General features: G+C 39.2%; 1 protein-coding gene across 1 annotated transcript; it reads left to right on the top strand.

The window, feature by feature from the left end:
- The first annotated feature begins 49 nt into the window (after window positions 1-49).
- EXOG (exo/endonuclease G) lies at window positions 50-26109 on the top strand. Its single transcript, XM_079115629.1, has 6 exons — window positions 50-249; window positions 2928-3077; window positions 6382-6521; window positions 8209-8285; window positions 9721-9835; window positions 25160-26109. Exons 1-6 carry the CDS (start codon window positions 51-53, stop codon window positions 25619-25621), a joined length of 1143 nt encoding a protein of 380 aa, XP_078971755.1. The 5' UTR covers window position 50; the 3' UTR covers window positions 25622-26109.
- The last annotated feature ends 1216 nt before the right edge of the window (window positions 26110-27325 follow it).

Here is a 27325-nt window from a genome sequence, read left to right as displayed (position 1 = left end):
CTTGGTCCTGCGGTTACAATTGGTCGTCCGGTTTCGGACCCGCTGTGCGCATGCGCGGTGGCAAAAAGGTTGGTGCCACGGGTGAGATGGCTGCGAAGAGTTTTGCTTCCAGAGTCAAAGGCTCCCGGCGATTTCTGAGTGGTTTCGTGACCGGGGCTGTAGTGGGAGCGGCGGGAGCAGGACTCACGGCCCTGCAGTTCTTCCGGAGCCAAGGCGCGGGGGCAGCGTTGGCTGCCAGGGAGCCGGACGGTAAGTCTGTGGACCCGCCCTCCGGGACCGGCCCAGGTTGCAGCTGGGAACCTTGCGTGCTCCGCGCAGCCTCGGCGCGGCCGGGCTCCCTCCTTACGCGCCTCGTGTCCTTGTTTTTCCCAACCTTCATCTTCTCTGCAGACCTCTCCCTTCGTCCCCGAAGTGTTCACCAGGCTATGTGTGTTTTAATGTCTGTGCCCTCCACTAGATTGTTGGCTCCATCAGAGTTGAGACTGTTCTTTGTTCACCATAGCCTAGCACGGTACAGAGTTGGCATTCAAGAAGTATGGATGGAGAAGTAGATGGACTCATAGTTGGTAGATTAGCTAACTGCTCGCATTTTCACTGTTTAAGCGAAGAATACTTGCTAGCCCTTCCTCAAAGTACATAAATCTTCAAGTTACCAGGTGCCTTATCTTTAGCCAAATAATGACCAAAGTCTTGTTTCTTGCACTTTCCTGGACATGCTAATATAACTTCTTACTTTATTGTTGTTGTTATTATTATTATTATATTTATTTTTTGAGTGCTGGGGTTGAACCCATGCCCGCACCCCCGCATGCTAGGCAAGGGCTCTACCATTGAGCCATAGCCCTATCCCTAACTTGCTCCTTTTGAGCAAGAGAACTGCTCTGGTGGTTAAAGACTGAAAAAGGCAGCCAAAAGAGTATTGCCTTATTGACCCTCCACTAGAGTGTGCAGCTCCAAACCCTAGGAAAAACAGTACCCAGTTTTACTGTCTTGGTACAGGGCACATCTCTGTCCTTAGTAGGAGACATTGAGGGTGTCAGGGAATGATAGTCTTTAAAAAAAACTAAAACTAAGGCTGTGCTTTTGTCAGTTAGCCAAAATGACCAAGTCAGGTGTGAACTTCACAGGATCAGTACAGCCTTTATTCAGCTATGCAGTCATACCTCTGATGGACCCATTGGCCAAAGGGGGAGCCTTCACTTATATAGGTTACACTGAGAGGTGACTTAATTGTTAGCAGAGTGTGTCAGTTTGGGCACTCAGGAAACAGGTTTGTGAGAACTAGAAATTTGTTTTTACTGGGCAATATTTTTTTTTTTTTTTTTTTTTTGTGGGTGCTGGGGGTCAAACCCAGAGCCTTGTGCTTACAAGGCCAGCACTCTACCGACTGAGCTATCTCCCCAGCCCCTGGGCAATATTTTTGAAGAAGAATGGAGGGTCTAGTGTCAGTGTTCAGTACTTATCTCCTTCCCTTCAGGGTCCTGGGGTAGTGCCCCTGGGAAAGGATTTATTTGGGGAAGGATCAATGCTTTGGCTTCCTCTCAGAGACTGCCGTCCTAGGCTTGCCGGATATCTCCTTCCCAGGTATTGTCTTGTCACTGCGTGATGTTTGTTTCCTTCCCAGGGATTGTCCCGTCCCTAGGAAAGGATCAATGTTATCAATGTGTTGCCTTCTTCCTCACTCCCTCTTCCCAGTTCACACTGTTTTGAAGTTTGTCATTTTCCATATCTGACATTGTCTCCACACTCACTCCACATTCACTCTACTCTCACTCTTACACTCTACTCTCACTCTTGAAGAGGTAGGCTCTTTCCTATTCAATCTTGGGAATGATTGATTGCCAGTAATGACGTAAGTTTTTCCTGAGTGCTGCTTTTGTATACAGTTTTTGTTGTTATTGCTTTTATGGGGCACAGAGATTTGGAAATTTGATGTGAAAGATGAATAACATCAGGTCCTTATTTATTTATTTATTTATTTATTTATTTATGCTCCCCAGCACCAAACCCAGGACCTCCAGGGCAGGTCCTGTAGACTGAGCTACACTCCCAGCCAGGTCCTTATTTAAAAGTTAATGCAACCAGGGGTGAGGGCACACGCCTGTGATCTCGGTGGCTCAGGAACTAGAGGCAGGAAGATGGCAAATTCAGAGACAGCCTCAGCAATTTAGTGGGTTTCTAAGCAACTTAGAGAGACCCTGTCTCAAAATTAAAAAAAAAAAAAAAAAAAAAAAAAAAAAAGTGCTGGGGATATAGCTCAGTAGTTAAGTGCCCCTAGGTTAAAATCTTCGGTACCAAAAAAATTAATATAATACTTGCAGTTCATCTTGATGGAACTATACAACTGATTATAGGCAAAACCAGTACTTTGCCAAACTGTCTTTTTGATTTAATAAATAATTGCAAAAATTTCAAAAATAAGTCCTCTGTTCTTCATCATTGAAACAGTGAAAAGAAGGACAATTAACTGATCTGCCAAAACTATGAGTTCCTCTACTTTTTTTTTTTTTTTTTTTTTTTTCTGGTGTCAGGCATTGAACTCAGGGGCACTCAACCACTGAACCACATCCCTAGCCCTATTTTGTATTTTATTTATGGACAGGGTCTCACTGAATTGCTTAGCGCCTTGCTATCGCTGAGACTGGCTTTGAACTCATGATCCTCCTGACTCAGCCTTCAGAGCCACTGGGATTACAGGAGAGCAACACCATGCTGGGCTAGTTCATCTACTTCTCCTTCCATACTTTCTTGAACGTTAGTTCTGTACCAGGTACTGTGCTAGGCATATGGTGAACAAAAGACAGTTGATTAGACTTCTGAGCCAATTATTTGTAAACCTCACACCTGTCCTTATAATCTTTTGTTCTTAATAAGAGTCACTAATTATTTTGTCCTCTCTCCTTTTTTTTTTTTTTTTCCATTTTTAGAATCTTCAGACAAGGCTGTGTTGGAACACTTTGGATTTCCTTTAACTGGAACAGAGACTAGGTGCTATACTAATCATGCCTTGTCTTATGATCAGACAAAGCGTGTGCCTAGGTGGGTTCTTGAACATATATCCAGAAGCAAGATCATGGGTAAGTGAAGTGAAGGTATCAATAAAAGATGTTTCTAAATTTTGAACAGAGTTATTCACAATATTCTCAACCTTTTTCACCTCACGACACATGTATGAAATGTTACTTATATGGCTTACTAATTAAATGGACCCTGTTTAGCAGCCAGGGAGCCCCCAGATCCTTCCCAGTTATTTTAGAGGCTGAGAGAATCCAAATATTAACATTTGAGTTGAGGTGCTCTGTCTTAGCTGTTACTGTAAGGAGCATTCTTCCATTTTTTTCCCCTCAAGTACCTACTATGTGTTTCGCACTCTGTTAAGTCTTGGGAACATAGCAGTGACCAGAGTAGATGGTCTTTGTCACTCTGGCACTCTCAGTTGGAGGAATAGGTTGACCTATTAAATTATCGTGAATATATAATTGTAATTGACAACTTTTCTGAAGAAAGTGATTACATGTTAAGATAGTATAATTAAGGAACAGTAAAGAGTGCAATGAGAGATTACAACTGGAGAACATGATTTTGATGAGTGAGACTTCTCTGATAAAGTAGACTAACAGGCAGATGGAAGTTACCTAGACATAGGGATTGACTGGGCCCTGGAATGTGAAGAAGAACATTTTTGGCACAAAGAAGCACATTTTTATCTTTGAAGGCCTCGGTGTGGCAAAGAGTTTGGTCCTTTAGGAAACTAAAGGAAGACCAGAGTGGTTGGACCAGGGAGAGTGTGATGTCCAGTAGGACTGGAGAGGTAGGCCGGTTCATAAATCTGTTTGTGTGTCATTACATGATTTTTTAAATTAAGATTATGAGACCTTGCGGTTCTGGTGGCTGAGACAGGAGTATCTCAGTTTCAGAGCCAGTCTCAGCAACTTAGTGAGGCCCTAAGCATCTCAGGGTTGTGGCTCAGTGTTAAGTGCCCCTGGACTCAATTGCTGGTATAAAAAAAAAAGGTGATTAAATCTTGATAGTAAGTATCAAATTGGTAGATACTTCCAGTTTATACTCCCACCGTTAGTTTGTCCTTTCTCCCTACCCTCATCTTTAGTATTTTTAAACTTTTGGTTTAATAGCCGATTATATTTGTGCTTGTTGTTTATCAGGGAAGAATGACATGTTGTGAATTGTTCTTTCTCTGTAAATTATTCTTTACCTATTTTCAATTGGGATGGGTTCTTTTGAATGGATTTGTAGTTCTGTTACATATTGAGGATGTTACCTTTTATCATAGTTGTTCTGTTTCTATTTTGTTACTTTTCCTTTGCTTTAAAATCTGAGCTGCCTGAATATTAAAATACTGATATTAAAAAGAATGTGTAATTTTCTCAGGTATACAACCAGCAGAATGGCAGGAGGCTTGGAATATACTTGCTGCTAGAAGGAAACTGTTACAATTGAAAACTTTATCACATACACTGAAAGTTGATTACAAATTTATGTCAAGAGAAGCTTGCTTGATTTAGTCTCAAGCCTAATAAATTTTTATAGCAAAAATATTCCCAAGATAGAAGGAATTTCAACTTTACTAATTTTTTTTCCTGTTAAGTTACCATCTTTAGAAACATATAAGAAAAGCAGTTTTATATTGTAAATCCCATGAGTTATGTAGTTTCAAAGTAGTAAAAAAGAACCAATTAATATTTGCAAAAAGGAAGTAGTATACCTGGGTTTTATTTGACTTTGGTATAAAGGGTCTTCTGTTTTCAGTATTGACAGACTGAGTTACTCAGACTAACTCTCTTGCTGAAAACTTTAATGGTCTTAGCAGCACATAAAAGTATTTTTAAAAGTCACTTTTAGAAAACGAATAGCAAACAGGATATTTTGGAGAATTGCCAGGCAAAAAAATTTGGGACAAAGCCAGAGAGACAAGGGCAGTCCCTGCAAATTTGGCTTTGATTCCACAGCCTTATAGGGTGAGAAGGATTAAAGGAAATACCTAGGGCTCACCCAAGGTGGGTTGTCTTGTAGGAAGCCCTTCTCCCATTAACCTGGAACCCCACGGGGCTGTATTCTTGGGGAGGAGTGAATCAGAACTAAACTGCTTTTATGCTGTAGGGTCCTGCATGGAAAGTCGCCTTGGCATTAGCAGAGGCATCAAATGGGAAGCTTGTTGTTGAGAAGCAGAGGCCACAGACTGGCTGGCATGCAGACTGGTAACCCAAATCTGTACAGCGTGTGTAGACGAGGGAACCTTAGTTCCTGAACGTGGTTTAACATGGTCACCGGTGGTAATGCTGCTGGATACCTGATAAGAGTAAATTTACCTCTCCTCTCAAAGAAGGCTTCTTCTTATCACATCTTTGGAAATTTCTACAAATGAGTTTTCAAGGGCATTAAGCACCAGGCAAAGATAAGTTGGCATGAAAGAAAGCAATTCCAAAGTTAATGACACTGAGAAGTTTATTTATGATAATTCTTCTGTATTGCCAGATATATATATATTTTTTATGAAGTGATTCCCAAAAACTGGTTATTAGGCGCTTTTCTGCGAACCTTGGGATCTGATCATTTAAAAATTCTTGGATCAGTGAAATGACATTGTAATCCGTGAATTCATTGATCCTTATTTAACACTTGTTTGAGTAACAGTTGAGTATATTCTGTAGCCCTTCTAGTTCTTGTAGTATGAGTTCTGAGCTGATGATAGTGGGAAATGTATGACAATCTGCTGATGTCCTCTGTGGCAAAGCATCCTTCAGAAAATAAGTAAGAACTCAAATTTCTTTTTTCCTATGTGTTGCTCAAATGTTGTATTTTAGAAATTTCTGGGTGGAGCTCATAACTTAAATGTTTGTTTTGTCATGGCTTAAGAGGCAATAAGCAATATGTCAGAGACACCCTCCCGCTCCATGAGGGTGCCTGCCCAGAACAATTTGTTTTGTTTCTATATTTATCCATTATTTCAGTACATATAAGCTTGTCAAAATATAATTGAACAAAACACAAATACAGGATTGTTTGTCTTGTTTTCTTTTAAACAGGAGTTTACTTGGTAGCCAGGCTTTTTGTATATCTGAGTTATTGGATTGATCATTGTTTTACTTAAATACTACCCACGATAGTCTTCATTTAACTAGGAAGGCTAGAATCAGAATTATGAGATAGCTTCCCTGTTTGAAAAGCGTTCTTTCCCAGGTCAGTCCTTTCTAAATTCAGATGAAGTATCTGAACTATCCCAGGAACTTGAGACGTGCATGCAGTCTCAAATACTAGCTGCTTGAAGAGATACCAGCCAGCAGCAGCCAGCTTGCCATGTTTAGAGAACTTTGAGGGATATTTGTGCACTGACACCTTATCCTTTTTGTGTGTTTTTCTTAGGTGACGCAGACAGAAAACATTGTAAATTTAAGCCTGATCCCAACATCCCTCCAGCCTTCAGTGCCTTCAATGAGGACTATGTTGGAAGCGGCTGGTCACGAGGACACATGGCTCCAGCGGGAAATAACAAATTTTCCAGTGTAGGCATATTTGGGGCAGGAAAGGGATATGGGGCCGATGTTATGTATACCAAGGAACTTAGAGGTTAACAATCTAGGAGCCACGATCTTAAAATTTGCGAACGTCCATTCTCTGTTTCTTGTTTTTCTTCATTTCTCTCTCGCTCTTTTTTTTTTTTTTTTTTTTTTTTTTTATTAGATGCCAAGACATTTTTAAGCAGGGTGAATAAGGAAAACTAAATGCTATGTAAAAGGGAACTAAGAAGCTACTGGGGACTAAAGCTGCTCATTCATCTTTGTGTGTGTGTGTACGTGTGTATGGGGTGTCTAGGGAATTAAATCCAGGACTTTAAACATGCTTGTTGAGTGTTTTACCCCTGAGCTACACTTCCAGCTCCCAACTCACTCGTTTTTATTTTGAAAAGTTGAAGAGATAGTATCACAGTCACATTTTGGTACATTGACTTTGTATGTATATAAGTACGTATATGTGTGTGCATGTATGAGTGTATATGTATATATTTGTACATATGTATGTTTTAAAGCCATCAAGAGAAAATTGCAGACATCATATTCCTAAATTGAGGAATTTAGGGCCATGAGTCATCTATGAAAGAGGATATTTATATTATGTCCAGAGTGTCACACCAAAAAGTGTGTACAAATGAATTTCTGTATATTTGTATAGTATTATTTAAAATATGATCAATTGTCAGGTTTCCCAAATGGCCCCAGTTATGTGTCTATAGTAGTTTTTTTTGGATCCAGTATCTAATCATGAATCGTATTACATTCTGTTGCCATATTTCTTAAGTCTCCTTTAATTTTGGATAGTTTCCCTGCTCCCACCCCTTGCAAAAAGGGAGAAGTACCTTTCATGACACTGGCATTTTATTATGTGAATTGTTGATGATTACCATCGTCAAGATAGTGGTTTCAAAAATCCCATGCCCAGACTTGCTAAATCAGAAACTCTTGGAGGTGGGACGTAGGCATCAGTGTTTTTTAAGCTCCCTCATTTATTCCAGTGCGCATCTAAGGTTGAGAGCCTCTGCTTGAAAAGATAATCGTGGATTGACAGTACAGATCACTGAAAGGAAGTACAGTGAGGGGGAGCCTTGTGTGTGTAGGTTAGAGGGGTGAAATGAGTAAACCTACTGGCCAGAAACTAAGGGAATTTTTCTCTGCCAGTTTGGAACTGTGCTATACTTCTTAAATTCCTTGAAGGCATTGAGAAATTCTTTGCACAGGCTTAAAACCGAAATTACACTTTTAAGCTTTATATTAGAAACTTTTAGTTCTTAGAGTTTACATAATAGATTTGGACTTTGTGAATGATAAACAAAGCTAAACACACTTAACTACTTATGTGTTACAGTGCTTGTTTTGAATAGTTTTTTTTTTTTTAATTTTTTTTAGTTGTCGATGGACCTTTATTTTATTTATTTATATGTGGTGCTGAGAATTGAACCCAGTACCTCACGCATGCTAGGCAAACACTCTTATCACTGAGCTAAAATCCCAGCCCTTGAACAGAGCTTTCTGTCTTGGAATACCTATAGCTTTTCTTTATCTAAACAAGTACTATAGTCACAAATTTCCTAGAGCTGATGATAGAACAAGAACTGGTTTTCTATGTCTGATTTGTAAAATATCTTAAAGGGCCAGGCATGTCAGTGTAAGTAACTGTTTTTATTTCTTTTCACAGAAAGCCATGGCTGAAACCTTTTACCTTTCTAATATTGTGCCTCAGAATTTTGATAATAATTCTGGATATTGGAACAGGTGAGGTGGAGTTTATAAAACACATTCTGTGGAAGATGAATGAGTACAGGAGAATGTACTAGTACTGTCTCTGCCTTTGTTTTTCAGAAACTAACCCCACCAAAGTTAGAGATTGGGGCCATTTTCTTTGGTGTATTTTGTTTGTAGAGCCTTCTGTAAATACACTTCAAAATTTAGTCTGCCTTTTTGATATATTTGCCATTATTTAGAAGTCATATTTTGAAAGAAACTCAAAATGATATTTCTGTCAATAACTGAGAGAGTAACATTTTTAAATTTTTGAAGTGTGTCCAGAGAAGGCCCTTTTTCTTCTTTTATTGCAATTGCAATGCTTCTTATTTTTAAAGAAAAATCTTAGTACTGTTAAATATAACCCTTAATCTGTTTTTGATGGGACCTAAATATAAAATTATTCGGACAGTCTGCATTTTCTCTCAGATGGTCTCTTTAAGCATTAAAATTAGCACTGATGAAGGTGCTTTCAGGCTATTGTGTTTTTCTCATATAATACTTTATGATTTAAAAGAATTAAGAGCACACCAATCTAAAACAAGACTCCAGTAGTTGCTGATAACATACCTGTGGGAACATTTAACATTTTCTTTTCCCACTGGATAAATTTATAGGAGGAAGACTTTACCTTGTAATTGGACATTGTAATTATAGGAGGAAAACTTTATACCTTGTAATTATAAAAGTGGTTTGACTTTACATTTTAGATAAACTGAGGAATGATGACAAGTATTGTTATCTCATTTAGAGATCTCTTTCAAATGTAGTATAAGTGCAAATTTAAACTAACATTTACCATTTTTATCTGGTAAATTTGAAATAAATAGATTTTTTTGTTGTGAAACTGCTGTGTCATATTTGGAACTTGGAGTGAATTCACAGAATCACATTACAAATCAATTTCAGGTTTTACATATAATCAAGTCATTAAAATATTTATTCAGTTATTCTAGCCCTTGAAATTTATCTTAAGGATTTAATACAATATGACATTAATAAGATATGCTAAGAGGAACCAAATTGTCCTGCAATATAAATGGCTAAATATTTATTTGAAAACTGTGGCATCAACTTTTTTTTTTTTTGCACCTTGCTGGGGTATCTAACCCAGGGCCTCTTGCTCTACCACTGAGTTACACTCCAAGCCCTGGCAAATGTTTCAAGTTAACAGAATTTCAGTTCTAAAATGTATGCTCATTGTATTCAGGGAAAAATGTAGATAATTGAGTTTACACGTATGATTTTTAAAAAAATTTTTTTTGCACTAGAACTTTGGGAATATCATTGCTTATATGCTTATAATATTTTGTGCCCTGTTCTCATTTAAGTTTATTTCCCTATTGTGGTGTTTTTATTATCTTTCCTAGGAACTGATATGATTTGCTTTTCCACATGTTTGTCAGTTTTTTGGTTTGTTTTTCAGAATAGAAATGTACTGTCGTGAACTGACAGAGCGGTTTGAAGATGTTTGGGTAGTGTCTGGACCTTTAACCTTACCTCAGACTAGAAGTGATGGAAAAAAAACAGTTAGTTACCAGGTAGGAAGTTGTAACATTTAGGCTTATGTTATTTGTATGAAATTATTCTGTGTTGTACTTTTTAGTTTAATTTATTCAGTAGCATTTATTGAAGATCTGTTGGGGTTCTGGGCATAGAGAACATAGTAATGTATAAAAAGCAACCTTTGACTTCAAGGGGCTCACAGTTTAGAAAAGAAGACAGACGTCTTAACAGTGAACTACCTTAGAGTCTAATATGCTTAGTAGAGATTAGTACATGGATACAGTGCTGTCACAGATGCCCTCAAACTCATGTGAGTCTCAGAGGCTTAACAGGGGAGATGCCTGAACTTGAGGTAAACTTTGGCAGGTAAGGTAAAGAGTAAACTGAGTCAGGAGGAGATCATGGGAATTCCAGAAGATGGGGCAGTGTGAGCATAGGACATTTGGCAGCTTGGCTATTGGCTGTATGTGTCTGTCATTCATGGAGACTAGAGCTTACGGTACTGGAAAGTACAGGTGACTCAAGGGCAATGGGAATTTCTGCAGCAGGTAAGTCAGGAGCCAATCCATAGATGACTTTGTATTCTCTGATGAAGACTTGGGTTTTAATTTTTAGGTACTGTAAATCCATGGCTTTGTTTTACTCGGGGTGAAATGTGATTTGTTTTGAGTGTTACTGAGAGCATTCCGGCGGCAGTGAACACAGAGGTAGATGAAAGGGGGCATTGGTGAAGAGTCAGAGGCCAGAAGATGAGTCAGTTCATTGCTGTGGTAGTTCACGTGAGACGAGATAAGGGGCTGAGCGCGGTGGTTGGAGTGAGGAAGAGTAGAGGAATCCAGGAAAGAGTAACCATGAGTATCTTTTGGGTGAGGAAGAAGGAAGAGTCCAGGATAACAACAAGATTGCAATGAATTGAATGAATGGGGAAGAAGCTTTTCTTTTAGAAGCTTGATTTTTATTTATTTTTTTTAGATTTAAAAAAAAAAAAATTATTTATTTATTAATTTTTTTCGTGGTGCTGGGGATGGAACCCAGGGCCTTGTGCATGCAAACCAGGCACTCTACCAACTGAGCTATATCCTCAGCTCCTTTGGATTTTTAAAAGGTAAAAAAGTTTTTTTTTTTTAATTTTTTTTATATGCAAGCTGTTTGAGCGCCTTTATAGACTGAAGGAAAGACAGATGTGAGAGAGTATAGTTAGTGATGTGAGAGCTTCTGATGTCACTGGGGAATCCTTAGGCAGTTTACAGAGAAGTACATGATGAGCAAGTGTTTTACCAAAAAAAGTACAACACTGGATCTCATCATGGGGAAATAGCCTGAGGATTCTGCCAAGAGCAGGGCTGAAGTGATCAACTATTACTTTGGGGCCATCCACGCAGGGAATGAGGTGGAGTGAGGAGGAGATGCTACAGTAAGTCAAAGAGGGATTGAGGGTCTTGCTGGTGAAGTCAGAGAGGAGGTGTGCTTAGAGGGAACACCTGCTCAGCTCTGGGAATAAAGTAGGTCTTTAATAAAGGTGGGTGGGTTCAGTGGTTACTTAATAAAATCTGTGACAAAATTGCATAACCTGAGGAACAGGATTTAGGAAAACAAGGCACAAAGTGTGGAGTATTTTCTGTCCTACTTGACCTGCTTATGATCAGCTAGTGTGGACCAAATACACAGTGACTACATCCAGCACATTCACATAGGTCCTTATGAATCATCCACTTCCTTTTTTCTCACTTGAAATTATTGGTCCAGCTACCTCTGTGTTGGGTGGAAATGGTAGAAAAGTTGTTTTCAATGACAGTCACACCATCAAGAGAATCCAGTGATTCTTATCAGGGTGAAGAATGACAAAGGAATTTGTGTTTTCAAATTAATTATTTTAAACTTTTCTCCTTTCATTAATTTCTCTCCTCGGATCAACCTGCTAATTTTAATTTTAGCATTTTTTTTATAATCATATAAGGAAAATGGCATAATTACTTGCGGCTCTGTTAAATCCTCTGTACTCTTATCACCAAAAAAAAAAAGTTTAATTTTGACTTGTAAACCTGAAATGACCAAGTTACACTTTTATGAGTGCTTTGTATGCATAAAAATCGAAAGATTTATTTGACTAGCTTATTGTGTAGTAGAACAATTTACACAAGGTTTCAAAGGAAATATTAACCAATAATTAAGAGTATTTCACAGTTCTGTGTATGGATGTTTCTGTTAACTGTGTTGCTCAAATGCTACAGTGGAAAATGATTTATTTTCTTATAATAGATTTAATTTTTAAAAATATAACCTAAAAATATATGTAGCCCTGTAGAGAAATGGCCGATTCCAGGGCTGGTGCAGGGAAGGTACAAAATAGAATATCTTGTGCCAGGAAGCAAGGAAGTGCTCAGACATGTGGTGGGGACCTGTCAGAAGAACTTAGAGGTCAACTTGAAACAACTCTGACTTACCATATCTGGGAATATTTTCATATAAAAATACAATTGGATAGTAAACTTGTTAAGCAGAATTCATACTTTTAATAAGTAAATAAATACATGGGTATAAAGAAAAATTTCTGCCGGGTGTGGTGGTGCATGCTTGTAATCACAAAGGCTCAGGAGGCTGTGGCAGGAGGATCAGCAATTTAGGTGAGGCTGTCTCTGAATTAAAAAAAATAAAAAAAGGACTGGGGATGTGGCTTAGTGATTAATGCCACTTCAGTCCCTGGTATCAAAAAAAAAAAAAAAAAAAAAGTTTCTGCTAACTGAATAATGTCAATTAATACATTTTCAGGAATGAAAGATTTATAAAAATCACTTTGCAGATATTACAGTGATGGAAATCATCAGTGGATGCTAAAACTAGTGGATGGAAGTTTTATGAGGAATAGGGCATTTTCTTAGTCTTAATGTTTAATCACAAAGTGAGAAATGATAATTTTTCATTGGAGTAACACCTCCTTAACCAAGTGATCAAAGTTAATATTGTCAATAATGGGATTTGCTGGTATGCTTTGCTTCCTGGTGTGATGCACTGAGAAGCAAAACTTTGAATCCCATTGTGTGAAAATATTAGGGAAACCCCAGTTGTGGGACATTCTGTAAAACACCTGTCTTCTTTTTTTTTTTTTTTTTTTTGGTGGTACTGGGGATTGAACCCAGGGTTATTATACCACTGAGCTACCTCCTTACATCAAGGCTGGTCTCAAAATTGCATCCTCTTGCCTTAGCCTCCTGAGTTGCTGGGATTACAAGCACGAATCACCACACCCAGTTTAAAACACCTTCCTTGTACTTTACAAAAGGGATAGTGTCATAAAAAACAAAGACTTAGAAACCAAGTCTTCCCCACTAGTGGAGACTAAAGATTCATGAAAACAAAATGCAAATGTGATCCTAGACCAGAAAAATGGAAGTTGCTAAAGGTTGTTATTGGGAGAATTGGCTACATTTGAGGTCAATAGATCAAATAGTTGTATTTTGCCATTGTTAAATTTTCTCATTTTGATAATCATTCTGTCTTTGTTCTTAGGAGGCACATCCTGAAGTGTTTTAGGGGCAAAAAGGTGTATCTGTGCCTTATTTTCAAAAAGTTTAGGGAGAATGGAGGAAAAAGTGATAAAGCAAATCAAGCAAAATATCAAAACTTAGTGAATATGGGGGAAGAAAGGAGTTCTTTGTGTTCTTGCAAATTCTTTAAGTTTTAGTTCAGAATTTTAAAAATTTATATATGTTTGTATTAGAATTCTTATTATGCCAAAAACTATTAACTTATTGAAACCATTAAACAAACTTGGTTCTCTTAAATAGTTTATCTGTGAATGGTATTCAAGCATGTTCGAGTAGCTTTGAAGAGTTTCAAAAGAGGCCTGTCAGCTCTCCCACTCTTATTTAGCATCTTAGTGCTCAAATGTGTGAGGTCAGTCAGGATTAGCTTCCCGAAGAATATGCTTTGAGTAATAGTCTTATTTTTTGTTTTTATTTTAAAGCCTTACTGGCTTTAGGTCTTTCATTTCTTTCGGATGCTTGGCCTGTGAGCCAGTATCGTTAGTTTTCCATGTCTCTATTAATTTATAGGACTTAACCATGTTCACACCAGCAAATCTTTAGTTCAGCAAATCTTCAAGTATCTGTCACATGGGAGGAAGGTATACAGAACTGCATACAGAAGGTAAATGGCATCCCCAAACTGCATCCTTGATTATTTTCTCCCTTCTTTCCTGCATTTTGCTGCTGGCAGTCATTTCTCACTCTTAATTTCTTTGAGTCAACAACTTTTATTAATTCTCACTCTCTCTTTTTTTTGTCCTATAGGGACACCCCCAGCCCTTTTAAAAATTTTATTTTGAGAGAGTCTCATTAAATAGCCCAGACTGGCCTTGAACTTGCTGTTTTCCTATCTTAGCCTCCTGAGTAGCTGGGATTGCAGGTGTGAACCACCACACCTGTCTTAATTCCTTTCTTAATAACTTTTACTTAGACTACTAAAGCTCTGAACACCTACATTATTGCAGCAGTTTCTAGTGAGTTTCTGTGCCTTTAGTTTTATTGGCCACCAGTCTATCTGGAGTACAGAAGTCATGACAGAAAGTATACATTTTTGCTTTTCTCATCCTCAGAATCATCAAAAATGAACCATACCAAAGGAACAGAAAAGGCAACTTCATTTATACTGAAATCAGGGAATGTCCACAGTCCCATATTGAGAAATTTTGAGTAATATTTGTAGCATACAAAATAGTTTGGATCAAATTATTAAAAGATATTACTTTGACATGTCTTCTCTTATCAAAGCATGGAACAGGGTACTGGCATTAGTAAGGAAGTCAGGAACTCCTGTAGCAGAGCACAGGAGAAATTTCTTTTGCCTTACTTGGAATTTACCCCATAATGGAATTCAAACAGTTAAAGAAAGTCTCAGAGGAAAAGGTAAAATCTTCCTCTTATGGTCCTAATCCTACTGTCCATTTTGTAGTTCTTCTGTTGGTAATTTCTGTATATTAGAATAATGATAGCTAAAACTATATTTTTAAGCTTTGATTTGCCATTTGTTAATAGTTGATTCATCTCTGTGAAGTATATTAAATTTATTTAGTTCATTCACTTTTTGTATTGCTCCAATCTCTGCCAGTCACGTAGTTTTATTTCTTCAGTAAACTACATCATTTATTTTACATGATATACTTAAATCTATACTCAATCTATCACTTATATATTGTCAAAGTTTTTAGCATTTACATGCATTTAGCCTTTTTTATTGGTTCTTGAGTTTGTAATCCTGGGTCTATTGAAGATATAAAACCAGCATTTATAGTATTATGATTGTATAAGTAGTGTGTTTGGACCTGTAAAGAAGTAGATGTAATTCTATATCATTAAGTCTGTGCCACTTGAGAGATATTATAACAACTGAAAAATGGAAGTGGAAGGTAAAGTTGGCAATGTATTATAGTTGCAGTCTGTAAAAATAAAAAAAATAAAAAACTGTAATATATATATGTATGTATATATATTTTTATTTTATTTTTATATTATTTATTTTATTTTATTTATTTTATTTTATTTAATTTTATTTTTATAGTACTGGGGATTGAACTCAGGGATGTTTAGCCACTGAGCCATATCCCCAGTCCTTTTTATATATTTTTTTGAGACATGGTTTCACTAAGATACTTAGGGTCTTAGTAAGTTGCTGTGGCTGGCCTAGACCTTGCAGATCCTCCTGTCTCAGCCTCTTGAGTTGCTGGATCACAGGCATGCAACACTGCACCGGGCTATGCTTTTACTTTTTAATTTAGATAATTCAAAGTCCTTTGATCTTATCATCATGCTTCAGACTGGTCTCAAACTCCTGAGCTCATGCAGTCCTCTCACCTCAGCCTCCTGAATAGATGGGTTTGTAGATGCCTGCCACTGTGCCTGGTTATACAGCAAATTTTAAACTTGTACTGTGTACCTGGCATTGTCATGGGTGCTTATGTTATAGCCATAAGACAGACGTGCATGCCCTGGTGGAGCCTTTTTTTTTAAAGTAGAGTAAACAGAAAGAATAGAAAAGGATTGTCGTGGGGGTGGGAAAGAAAGAGGACAGGCCAGTGAGAGGAAATGAGATCAAGCAGAATCCTAAGTAAGGGAGCAAACCACTGGAAGGATTTTCCATCTAGAGGAGATGGCAGCTACAAAGACAGAAGGGCAAGACTGAATTCGGCACGTCAGGGAACAGTGTTCTGCTCCGTGTGGTGAGAGCAGAAGCAGCGCTGAGAATGAGGTGGCTCATAGGAGGCTGCAGTGGGAATGAGTCTGAACTGCATTGATGTGAGATGCTCTTCAGGATCTTGATCAGAATGGTGACATAATCTAGTTCTTTTTTTTCCCCAATGCTTAGGGCCTGACGCATACCATGCAAGCACTGTATCACTGAGCTATACCTTTTTAAAATTTTGTTTTGAGACAGGGTCTCTCTGAGTTACCAACACTGGCTTCACATTTGTGATCCTCTTTCCTCAGCCTCAGAATACCTGGAATTACTGGTGTGCACCCCCTTGCCTAGCTGGTCTACATTTTAAAGCCCAGACTGGTTGCTCATGAAGAATACAGTGGATAGAAATGGGAAGGGAGGCAGTTAAGAAGCTAATGGAGTTTTCTTAGGTGAGAAATCATAACTTGAATGGGATAATGTAGAAATGGTGAGGAACGGGCTGATTTAGTATGTGCTTTGAAAGTAGAACTGAAGGAACTTCTGGGTAGGCTGGTGGTAGAATGGGAGGAAAAGAGTCAAAGATAATACTTATATTTTCAGTTTGAGATGATGAAGGCCAGAGAGGATCAGGTTAGAAGTTTGAAATTGAGGGTTGTGTTTTGACTATGTAAATTTGAGAGTATTTGTGGAGCATGGTGGTGCACTCCAGTAATTCCATGGACTCAGAAGTCTGAGGCAGGAGGATCACACGTTGGAGGCCAGCCTTGGCAGTTTAGTGATGCCCTAAGCAACTTAGCAAGGCCTTGACTCAAAATAAAAAATAAAAAGGGCTGGGAATGTGGCTTAGTGGTAAAGTCCCCTGGGTTTAATCCCCAGTACTAAATAAAATAAAATATTTTAAAAAAATTTAAGATTTCGATGTTCAGGTCGGGAGTGGACCTTGTCTTAAAAGTGGTCAGCACACAGATGGTGTTTAAAGCCAGGATGCAAACATAAGTGAGGGTAGATAGGAGAGGACAGACTGAGGTTGTTAGTACCCTGGAATACTAGGACATCAGGGGTCAAGAAAAGTCGTATCCAGCAAGAGAGTTATAGAACAACCTTTGAAGGTGGGAGAAAAACCTTCGAAGGAGAGAGTGGTGTCCCAAAAGCCAGAGAGGGAATGATTGGTTGAGTCGCCCATTGGTGGTCTTGGTTTTAAGTCAGTTATACATCTGTCATTTGTTTTCATGACACTACTTAGGTCCACTTTATCTTAACCTTCCCTTCCTCCTTTTCCTTATTTATAGTGGTGGTGGTGGGGTTTGATGGTGGTTGTGGAGGAGTATACCCTCAAATTTTGTCAGGAAGTCAGTGGATAGTAAACTTTTCTGAGTCCTTGCTTGTCTGAAAATGTCCTAAAACCCTGGTAATGGGACTTTGGAATCTCAGGTGTGGCAGACTCTCTAGGAAAGTTTTAAGTGCACCATCCGGCTATTGCTTTTGTTGTACAGTAATTCTGCAGATGAACATTTAACCACACACCTTGATTTTGACACCGTTATACACTGGAACACTGTTTAACTTAGGAGCAGTAAAAATTTGAGCTTCGGCTCTTTTTTTGTTTTATCTAATGGCCTCATCACATCCATTTTCCATCTTCCCGAAGTTTACGGTGGTTCTTAGTCTCCTAACACACTACTGCTGTGCTCAGCGTTTTTATGAGTTGTTACATCGCTATAGTCTTCGTTAATCTGAAATAGTTTCTCATTCTTTTGTTTTTAATGAACATTTCTTAAGAACATAGACAAGTCATATTGTAGTATGTCCTTCAGTTTGGGTTTGTCAGTTGTATTCTCATGATGGTTTTGTTTTTTGACCAAATATCACAGAAGTGATTTTGTGTCCTGCTGATTACATTACATGAAAAGGCACATGATATCCTTTGTCCTAATATTGATGATATTAATTAACTTTGATTAGTTGGTTAAAGTGGCGTCTACTAGGATGCTTCACTGTTTTCCCCTTTGAAATTAGTAAGTAATCTATGGAAATACTTGGAGGCTGTGGGTGATTCTTTTTAAACTCTCACCCAGTAGTTGTAGCATCCATCCATGATTATTGCCTGAATTAGTTGTTAATATAATACTCGCTCAAGGATGATTTTCTAATTCTTGTCTATTCTACATTTATTAATTGTCATTCCACCATCAGAGCTTTTCTCTCTAATTTGTTATCAATGTTGATGCATGGATTCTTTTTTTTTTTATTCAGTGAGTTTTAATCACTTGGCTGTCAGTACTGATTTGGATGCTCAGGTGGCCCAGGTTTGACCAGTAGGAGCCCCTTCAAGTTGTTTCCTTTGTCTTTTGGCCTCATCACTTTTCAAAAGCATTTCTTATTTCTGAGCCCGATGAATGAAATGTACCACATGCCTATGGTACCAGCAACTCCAGAGGCTAAGCTAGGAGGATTGCCAAGTTTAAGGCTAGCCTCAGTGAGGAAGCAAGACCCTGTGTCAACATAAAGAATAAAAAAGGCCTGAAGATTTGCTCAGTGGAAGAGTGTCCCTGGGTTTCACGCCCAGTACTGCACATACACACAAAAGAGCATTTCCTGCCTTTGGCTTAGGGCTCTTTCTGTCCCATCTTGGTCAAACTCTGGCATCAGCCATTTCTTTAAGGAGCCCTGGTTCCTTCTAGTGGGATTGATATTTAGAAATCAAGATTTGGATGACAAGTTGATTCTTGAGTGCTTGTTCTGCCGTTTGGCTTGTCATATGCGTTCACCACATTTATTTTTAGCCTTTTACAGTGGGTGGAGAGAGCCCCAAAGACATAGTACATGAATTCTCTTGTCTTTAGTGGCTTACTGTCAAGAGGGTCTTTCTTCCCTATCCTCTGTGTTCCTGTGCTTTTTTAAAATATTTTTTTTGTTGTAGATGGACTCAACCCTTTTTTATATTATTGTTATTATTTTTTTATGTGGTGCTGAGGATTGAATTCAGGGCCTCCCATGTTCTAGGCAAGTGCTCTACCACTGAACCACAACCCCAGCTCTGTTCCTGTGTTTTTTGAGACGAGGATATTTAGACCCTGGTTGCTAAGAAAGCAGATAACTGCATTGGGTTGTTTTATTTTATATACAAAAAGTTGAACGTCGAGAATCCGTATCCCCAGAGTCTCATAGTTTTTTTATCTTTCTTAGAGGCATATCAGAGCAACTTATAATTTAATGTATTTATGTTTTTTAACTAACATTTCTCTATAATAATGTAGCTTTTGTTAAATTTTGCATTTTTTTAAAAGATCAAATGATCTTTTAAAAATTTATTTATTTATTTTTGGTACCCAGGGATTGTACCCAGAGGTGCTTAACCATTAAGGCATCCCTGGCCCTTTATTAAAATTTTATTTAGAGACAGGGCCTTGCTATGTTGCTTAGGGCCTTGCTAAGTTTCTGAGGCTGGCTCTGAATTTGTAATCCTCCTGCCTCAGCTTCCCGAGCCACTGGGATTATGGGCATGTGCCACTGTGCCTGATCAAACTTAATTTTAAACCTAAAGATCTTTAGTGTATCTAAGGTATGAGAGCAAAATATGGTCTGTTAGTTATTGGGAAAATTGTCTTGAAATTATTGCCATTTTAATAATTTCAATTGGCTCAAAATTTTATATGTATGCACACACACATATATAATATGAACTTGAGAGAATTTGGTTAAGGAAAACACATGGTGGGGAAGGTTAGGAAAGGGGAAGAGACAAGGAGGTAGGGTGTGTGCTGAGAAATAGTAAGAACATTGATTTACAGAAGGAGACAAAAATGAAAGGATGGGGCCTGCTGGTGGAGACCTGAATGCCTAGGTAAAGAATTCAGGCTACTCTTTAACAGGCAGGGCCTTTCAGTAGTCCTTTAGCAATGCTGGGGAGGTGACAGAGCATGCACAGCCCTGAATCAGTCTGTTCCTCTCAAGTAACGCATGATTTGACTCATGAATTCCTATCTCCATGGGAATGAATGCCTTGCAATATTATGTGTGGCAGTCCAGAATGCTTGGAGAGTGTTTTATTTTTCACTTAGCCATTCAGTATTTATTTCTTGCTTATAGCTAAACTCTGAACCTTACTTTAGGAGAATGTACCCACTGAAAATGGGGTGTTATTTGGTTTCTGTTCAGGCAATAAATCATATGTGTGTTTATACTTACGAGGAAGTGAAGAAAATGAACTAGTATTTATTAAGGGCCCTGTATTCCAGGTGGTATGTAAGTAACTTTATATGTGCTGTCTCATTCAGTCCTCATTGCAACTCTTACAAAAAAATTGGTGGCTATCTTTCTTTACAGATAAATTGAGTCTAGGAGGTTCAAGTCCAAGTCAGATTGCTAGTCAAGGGGAGATCCAAGCCAGGTGTGGTGGGGCATGCCTGTAATCCCAGTGACTTAGGAGACTGAGGCAGAAGGATTGCCAGCCTCAGCTACTTAGGCCCTAAGCAATTTAGCGAGACCCTGTCTCAAAATAAAAAATAAAGAAAGATCTGGGGATGTGGTTAAGTGACCCTGCATTCAATCCTCTGGTGCCCCCCCCCCCCCCAAAAAAAATTGTGGGGGATTCGAATATGTGTCTGTCTGACTTTTACGACTATTGCCAATCATTTATAGCATTGTTCTTTGAGTTGCTCAAAAGTTTGCACCACAGGGACTGCTGTGCTCTTCATGTACAAACACTTAAGGCCAGCAGGTAATAAAAAAATGTGCAGATGGAGAGCAGTTAGAAGTAATATTTGCTAGCATGCAAAAATAAGAACAGAAAATGGGCCACGAGGAGGATTCCTTATAGCCAGGCAGAAATGTCTCTTGGAATATGTAGGAGAGGATCACAGCATCGCAGAACTTGAGTGAATGTGAGCCTAAGGGAAGGTTGGTAGCAGTGATTTTATCTGAAGTGAGTCATCTGACAGCTCTAATCAGAATCACCCCCTTTATTATAGCTGAGGTCATCCGTGTGCTTTCTCTGATGTGCCTGTTTCAAGAAGAGATTGATTCCAGACAAGTGAAACATACCTGAAGATTCTGGCTTGGACATTATAAATGACCTGACAAGAAAGTGAGCTGCAGATTTTACAACTCGGTGGTGGTGGTAATGTTAGAAGTATTTTACAATCTCTATCCTCCTATAGCAGCACTTTGCATATGTCCACCAACGACTCTGAGAGGGGGAGGAAATTAAAAACATGCCCCCAGGAATCTCCAGGCATTACATGGGATGGGATAAAGGAGTCTTTTTTAAGTCTCCTGTTTTATATTTTGGGAAAATCTTTGTTCATTCTATATCTGTTTATTTTAGTTGAAAAATAAGTTATTTTCCTTACTCCCACCCTAAGCCTTCAAGGACAGTTGACAGTCTGGGGAAATGGCACTTGTTTTGCTGTGATTTAGCAGGCTCCCACCCCGTTGCCTGGAGGAGGTGTCCCAGTGCGGGGAGCTCTGTCTTCCAGGGTTTGTACTGCCTCACTAGCATCTACTGAGGCTTTGCAGATAACAGAGGGGCAACTTTCCTTCCCCCTCCTGTGATTGCCTCGCTTTTCTTGTTCCTTCTGTCCTCTTAGGTATGAATTCCCTATTTATCAAACTACCATGGTTTGTTTCTTTCACATAACTTTTTAAGGGCGTGGTCTCTTGAAATATCCTAGCAGCTTTATTTTTGGAATTTCTTTTTTTGTCTTAGTAGGGGAATGTCACCAAATATATCTGATTCTACCAGAAACATATTTTTCCTCAAGATACTGTTTAATATTTTATTTAAGGCACAGTGATTTTATATATGACTTTAAAAATGGCAGGCTTTGTCTGGGTTTTGATTTTCAGGGACTGGGGTGGAGGTTTTGGTGATAGCAGCAGTAATTGTTATTTCTGTCTCTTGGATGGACAAAAACAAGATCAGGCCAGCATATAAGAAAACTAACTTTAGGTTACGAATAAGTGCCAGCTTATGACTGTTCATTGTATTATATTTTCTAGTCAATCTCAGTTGGTTTCAAGTTTTTGCTATAGGCTTTTGAGTAATGGAACAGCACTAAAGGTTTTTTTTTGTTTTGTTTTGTTTTTGGTAGAGTATTTTTATACCTAAATCTTTTATGAAAAGAGTTGTTGCTGATTTACTGATATTAAAGACTTTGTTCATGTTAAGCCCTAGAAGTCCTTTGTTTGGGGCATCATGTGTACCCAGCTTGATTTCTTTTTCTGTCACCCACTGTTGACCTTTAAGTGGTCTAATCTTACTTGATCCCATTTTCCCACTATCACACTGCAAAACTGTTTTTTTTGCAGTTGGTATTCTGTCTTGAATGACATCCACTACCAGCTTTTTATGTAGGCCTGGCAGGTTTTGAAGTCTTTTTCTTAACTTACATGTCCATATGTCTTTACAACAATCTTGTGAGCCTATTTTGTAAATGAAGAAACAAGAAACAGGTGAGTGTCACTTGCAGCTTAGTGCCGACGCCAGAAATTGAACAGATATGTGGGCTTCCAGTCCACTGAACCCTTTGCGTCAATACCCATGTAGTGTCTAGAAACATTTTCTGAAAGTTTTCCAATTTTCCTAAAAGTGGGAAAAATTATGCAGGCTGAGTTGTCTATAAAGAAGATAAAATATCTTAAGATTTTTTTTTTTTTTAAGTCTTAAATACAAGGAAGAAGCAGTGGGTTTTTAAAATTTCTAAATAAAACTGGTTCCTGTTTTAGACAGCTTAAGGATGTATGTTTTCTGAGAACATAACAGATTGAATCACAGAAGAGATAATGAGTGGCTAAGTTTTCATTTTTCTACTTATTTCTAGTGATAGTGTTTTATTCCTCTTGAAATATTGTGAGAAGGTCATTGCAAGAAGGATCACATCTGGTTCCTAGGAAGAATTCTTGTGTCCAGAAGGTTTCTCAAAAGTAGTAATGGACTCGAGGTGTACCTCATGGTGGAGTGTGTGGTTAGTGTGCTTGAGGCCCTGGGTTCCATTCTTAGCACCAGAAAAGGGAAGGAAGGACAGAAGAAAAGGAAAGGAAGATGAAAGAAGTAAAACCGTTAGAAAAGTAAAACTGTCGATCTTAAGATGCCAAACTTCTTTACTTTTGCCTGGAGTTTAATACACCTAAATAGAAGCTTTATTAGCAGCAAATAGTCATGATCAGCTAATTAGTTTTGGAGATTGCCTTTTGTAGACAAGGAGTCCATGGGGTGAGGAAAGAGTCAAGGGGGCTGATGTTTACGGCTTCTTCTTTTGGTCTGAGAACTGTGCTGCAGTGGTGTGGAACGCCCACAAGGTGGCACCAAGAATTTGCTTAACTGTTGGATCCCCAGTGGTGGCCGCAACTGTTGAAACCCATTTCACCTTCTCCCTGCTTGCAAACTATACATGGCTCAGCTGTAGCTGTGCCCCCAGTTCTGGTCCCCAGCTTCCCCTGAGCCCCCTCAGTGTTGTTATCTGTGCTCTGTATTGGCAACTAACTGCATTCTGCTTGCAGGAAAGCTGCAAATATTGCATATTGCCCCCCACCGCCCCCCACCCCAACGCCTTGTCCAGATGGTAGGGATTGAACCCAGAGTCACTTTACCACTGAACCACATCCCCAGCCCTTTTGGGGCCTCACTGAATTGCTGAGGCTGGCCTCGAATTTATAACCTTCCTGCTTTAGCTTCCCAAATCCCTGGGATTACAGGTGTATGCTACCATGCCTGGCAATGGTAGTCTTCTTAAGAGCAGGCCAGCTTGTGTTGACTTGAAGCCTTTTTTTTTTTTTTTTTTTTTTATATCCAGCAGTTTCGGGCTCAGGGCTTCTGAGTGACTTTGAATTAGCATGTGTTGGATATCTGTGAGCTAGTTTTGAACCTCTGTGATTTATTTTCAGTGTATTTTTTGCTTTGATGTGTGCTTATGTTCCCAGCTGCGTAAATTCACTTTTCAGGGTAAGGGTTTTTAAGCCTGTAGATTGTGTAGTTTCATAAACCTCAGTCTACATTGAAGACTTCCACTTTCTGGAAGTTAGGAGAGTTGCTTATAGAAATCATTCCCGTGGACAGGTGTTCCCCTCAACCCTTCAGTTGGTCATGTCAGTGGGACCTCCACATGTGACAGACAGCAGATGGTCCTGGACTTTCCAGGCTGTGTGCCATGTAGGTGGAGTTTGGGGAAATCAGGAAAGAATCCTCCTTTGTGGCTGTCATCTCTGCAGTATTTGGGCTTCCAACAGGGAATCCTACAGCCAGCAGAGATGTCCGATCAAATCAGGAAGGAGAACCTCCTCCTACCAAGGAACGACCTGAGAGGGGCGGAAATGCCATGAGCATATTTTAGTTGGATTATGCCATGTTATTGGGGACCATTAAGTAAATGGATGGTTCAGTTTTTCTTTTCTAGACAACAGATAAGGCTTTTAAGCCTATTGGAAGGAAATTTGAAAAGGTTTCATAATAATGTTATTTCATTAATACGGCCAACCTCCGCAGCCAGCTAGTTGTTTTCTCCTCCTGACCTTGGCTTTGGTTTTTTCACTGCATGGATACCTCTCCCAAGGGTTTGATTTAACATCATATTGAAAGAAGTTCCAAGTTTGATGGTCCAAGATGTGCAAAACTCAGAGAAAAAGTATTTACATTTACTGAATTTGAAAAATGAGCCATAGTCTAAGCGGTACTGTAGACATTGAAGTTGATGTGTCTGGCTCCTTCTCTGAAGGTGGTTTATTTAGTTCCCTGATGAATTTGAGAAACCAAGGCCACATTTTTATTTCTAGAGCTGGGAGTACCTGATCTAACAGTTTTGGGTTTTGAATGTTTAGAGCAACAGAAGTTCTGAATATGGAATGAGGAGAAAATGACAACTTTTCTTGTTCATTAAAAACTCAGGCCTCACTCAGTGCGTGGCTTTGTCCTTTGCCCCGCTCCCAGAGCAGACAGTGACCCCTGCTGTTTAAGGTGGCATTATTTTAAAGAATATGATCAGAATTGACCTGTTAGATCGTCCTCTTCTCTGTGGTTGATTGCTGTTGCCACTCACTACGTCTGGTAGTTGAATTTGAATTCATCGGGATGGGGGTGAGATAGTTTATAAAAGGCCAGTTTTGGAAATGTACCTAATAAGTCTTTTGAGGAAAAATTGTGGGACTGTTAGTACAAATCAACATCATTAATATGTCTGCTTTGTTTTTAGGTGATTGGTGAGGATAATGTGGCAGTCCCCTCACACCTTTATAAGGTGATCCTTGCTCGAAGAAGCCCAGAGTCTACTGAACCACTGGCACTGGGAGCCTTCGTGGTGCCCAATGAAGCCATTGGCTTCCAGCCCCAGTTAACTGAATTCCAAGTGAGCCTCCAGGACCTAGAGAAGTTGTCGGGCCTGGTGTTTTTCCCTCGTTTGGATAGAAGCAGTGATATCAGGAATATCTGTTCTGTGGACACCTGTAAGCTTCTGGATTTCCAGGAGTTCACTCTGTACCTGAGCACAAGAAAGATTGAGGGAGCGCGTTCAGTGCTCAGACTTGAAAAGGTCATGGAAAACTTGAAGAATGCAGGGATTGAACCAGATGATTACTTCATGAGTCGCTACGAGAAGAAGCTAAAAGAACTCAAAGCTAAGGAGCAGTCAGGAGCCCAGACGGGAAAGCCATCCTAGTTTTTAATCTCAGAAGGCATGTGCTAATCATTTGAAATGAGGCAGCATGCATTCTTCAGGCTGCTGTATTTTAGTGGCTTTGCTTTAAAGAAATGATGGAATCCTAAATTTGCAACTAAAAATCCCTCTGAAGGATGAAAGATCTGTAATTTTTTTGTCAGTGTCTTTTTGACTTGTGAACTAATTACTAAGGAAGCTGTCACATCTCCAGGTCGAGAGCTGATCTTGTGTCATGTTATCAGGAGGACAGTGTCCATGAGTTAACACTGCATTCGTGTCCCTCTGGATGAATAGTGTGTGAAGGAAGGCACTGTTTATTTTTTATTTTTATGTATCCAAATCATACATTGTCTTTGATATATCTGCTTAGCTATCTTGGAACTCAGTATTATGTTATCTTTCCCAAGGATCTGAGTTGGTCTTAGAGAGGGCTTTTAGAAATCCTGTGTTATCCTGTCTAAATATATAATTTTATTTCTTTATTCTTATACCCCATGTTCCTCTACCTCTGTCTATATAGAAGCACCCGGCAACTATGGTCTCCATCCACTCAGTGTGTTCTTTGTGCTAAGCTCAGTGCTGTACTTATATTGTGTCACAGTGACCCTCTGGGGTAAACCCCACTGCCCCTGTTTTACATCTGGGGAAATTAAGGCTTACAGAGCTTCATATCTTACCCATAGTTTTCACCTTTCCAAAAGAGGAGACAGGTGAATTTATATCTTCCCACACGGAGGCTTTTTGATTTAAAAAATGCATCCATACTCCCATGGGTCTCTGGTCCTAAAGCCTGCTTGGTAAGAAGAGTCTAGTTTTCATATGCTACATGAGCTGAAGGGATTTAATGTCCTCTGACTTGAACAATCCTTAGCTCTTTGGAAAGGAACAGTGAAAGTGGGTATTTAAAAGTTAAGAGGATAGAGCCCCTGCTTGCTCCAGGCATGCCATTCTTCTTGTGCTCAGATGGTGCTGGATCCACGTATTCCTGCATGCCAGGTGAGCTTTTGTTCTCAAGACTAAGGGACCTAACAAGGGTGTGTGCTGAGTCACCAGCTCAGGACTTGCCTCCTCTGTGCCTGCTTGTCTAGTCCCAGGCAGCACAGGGCAGGTGGAGTTTGGGGCCAAAGCTCCAAAGACAGTTATCCCCGGAGGGAAGGGTGGCAGTTTCTCTGAGTGGGATCTCTAGATTTGGGTTTACCCAGAGTCCTTTTATGCACTATCATAAGTTATAGATAGTAAAATATCTCGAGGGAACAAGAACTTATCTAAATCTGTCCTACTGCTGATGTCTTTCCAAGTAGTATTAGAACAATTTTTTGGTGTTTTTGTGTTTTGTCTCTAATAGAAATGCCAAGACTTTAAGATAAAGATAAGAAGGTAATGAATGGCCTTGTTCTGCTCCTTTATTTGAGTAAAAAGGGAAAGTCGGGGGTAGAACACAGTAGCCTGATTAATACCGTTTTGTTTTATCACACTGTTCCCCATTAGCTTGTGCCAGTCCCTTTCTTAGGGATATACAGCCAAAATGTCACTATGACCAAAAAGATCTGGTACTTTCTCTCCTCAGTGGAGAGGTGATTGTGGGGCCTGGATAATCCTCCAGGAGCCAAGGGGCAGTTCTGTGGGATAAGTTCTGGGTACCTGTTCTGCATCTTTGCAGTCGAGCCCAACTCCCTTCCCTTCACTGGGCTCTGCTCAGCGCTG

The sequence above is a fragment of the Sciurus vulgaris genome, assembly GCF_902686455.1.
Source record: "Sciurus vulgaris genome assembly, chromosome: 16".
Classification (NCBI taxonomy): Eukaryota; Metazoa; Chordata; class Mammalia; order Rodentia; family Sciuridae; genus Sciurus; species Sciurus vulgaris.
The sequence above is the reverse complement of the archived record's forward strand: the minus strand, read 5'-3'. Positions and strand labels throughout refer to the sequence as shown.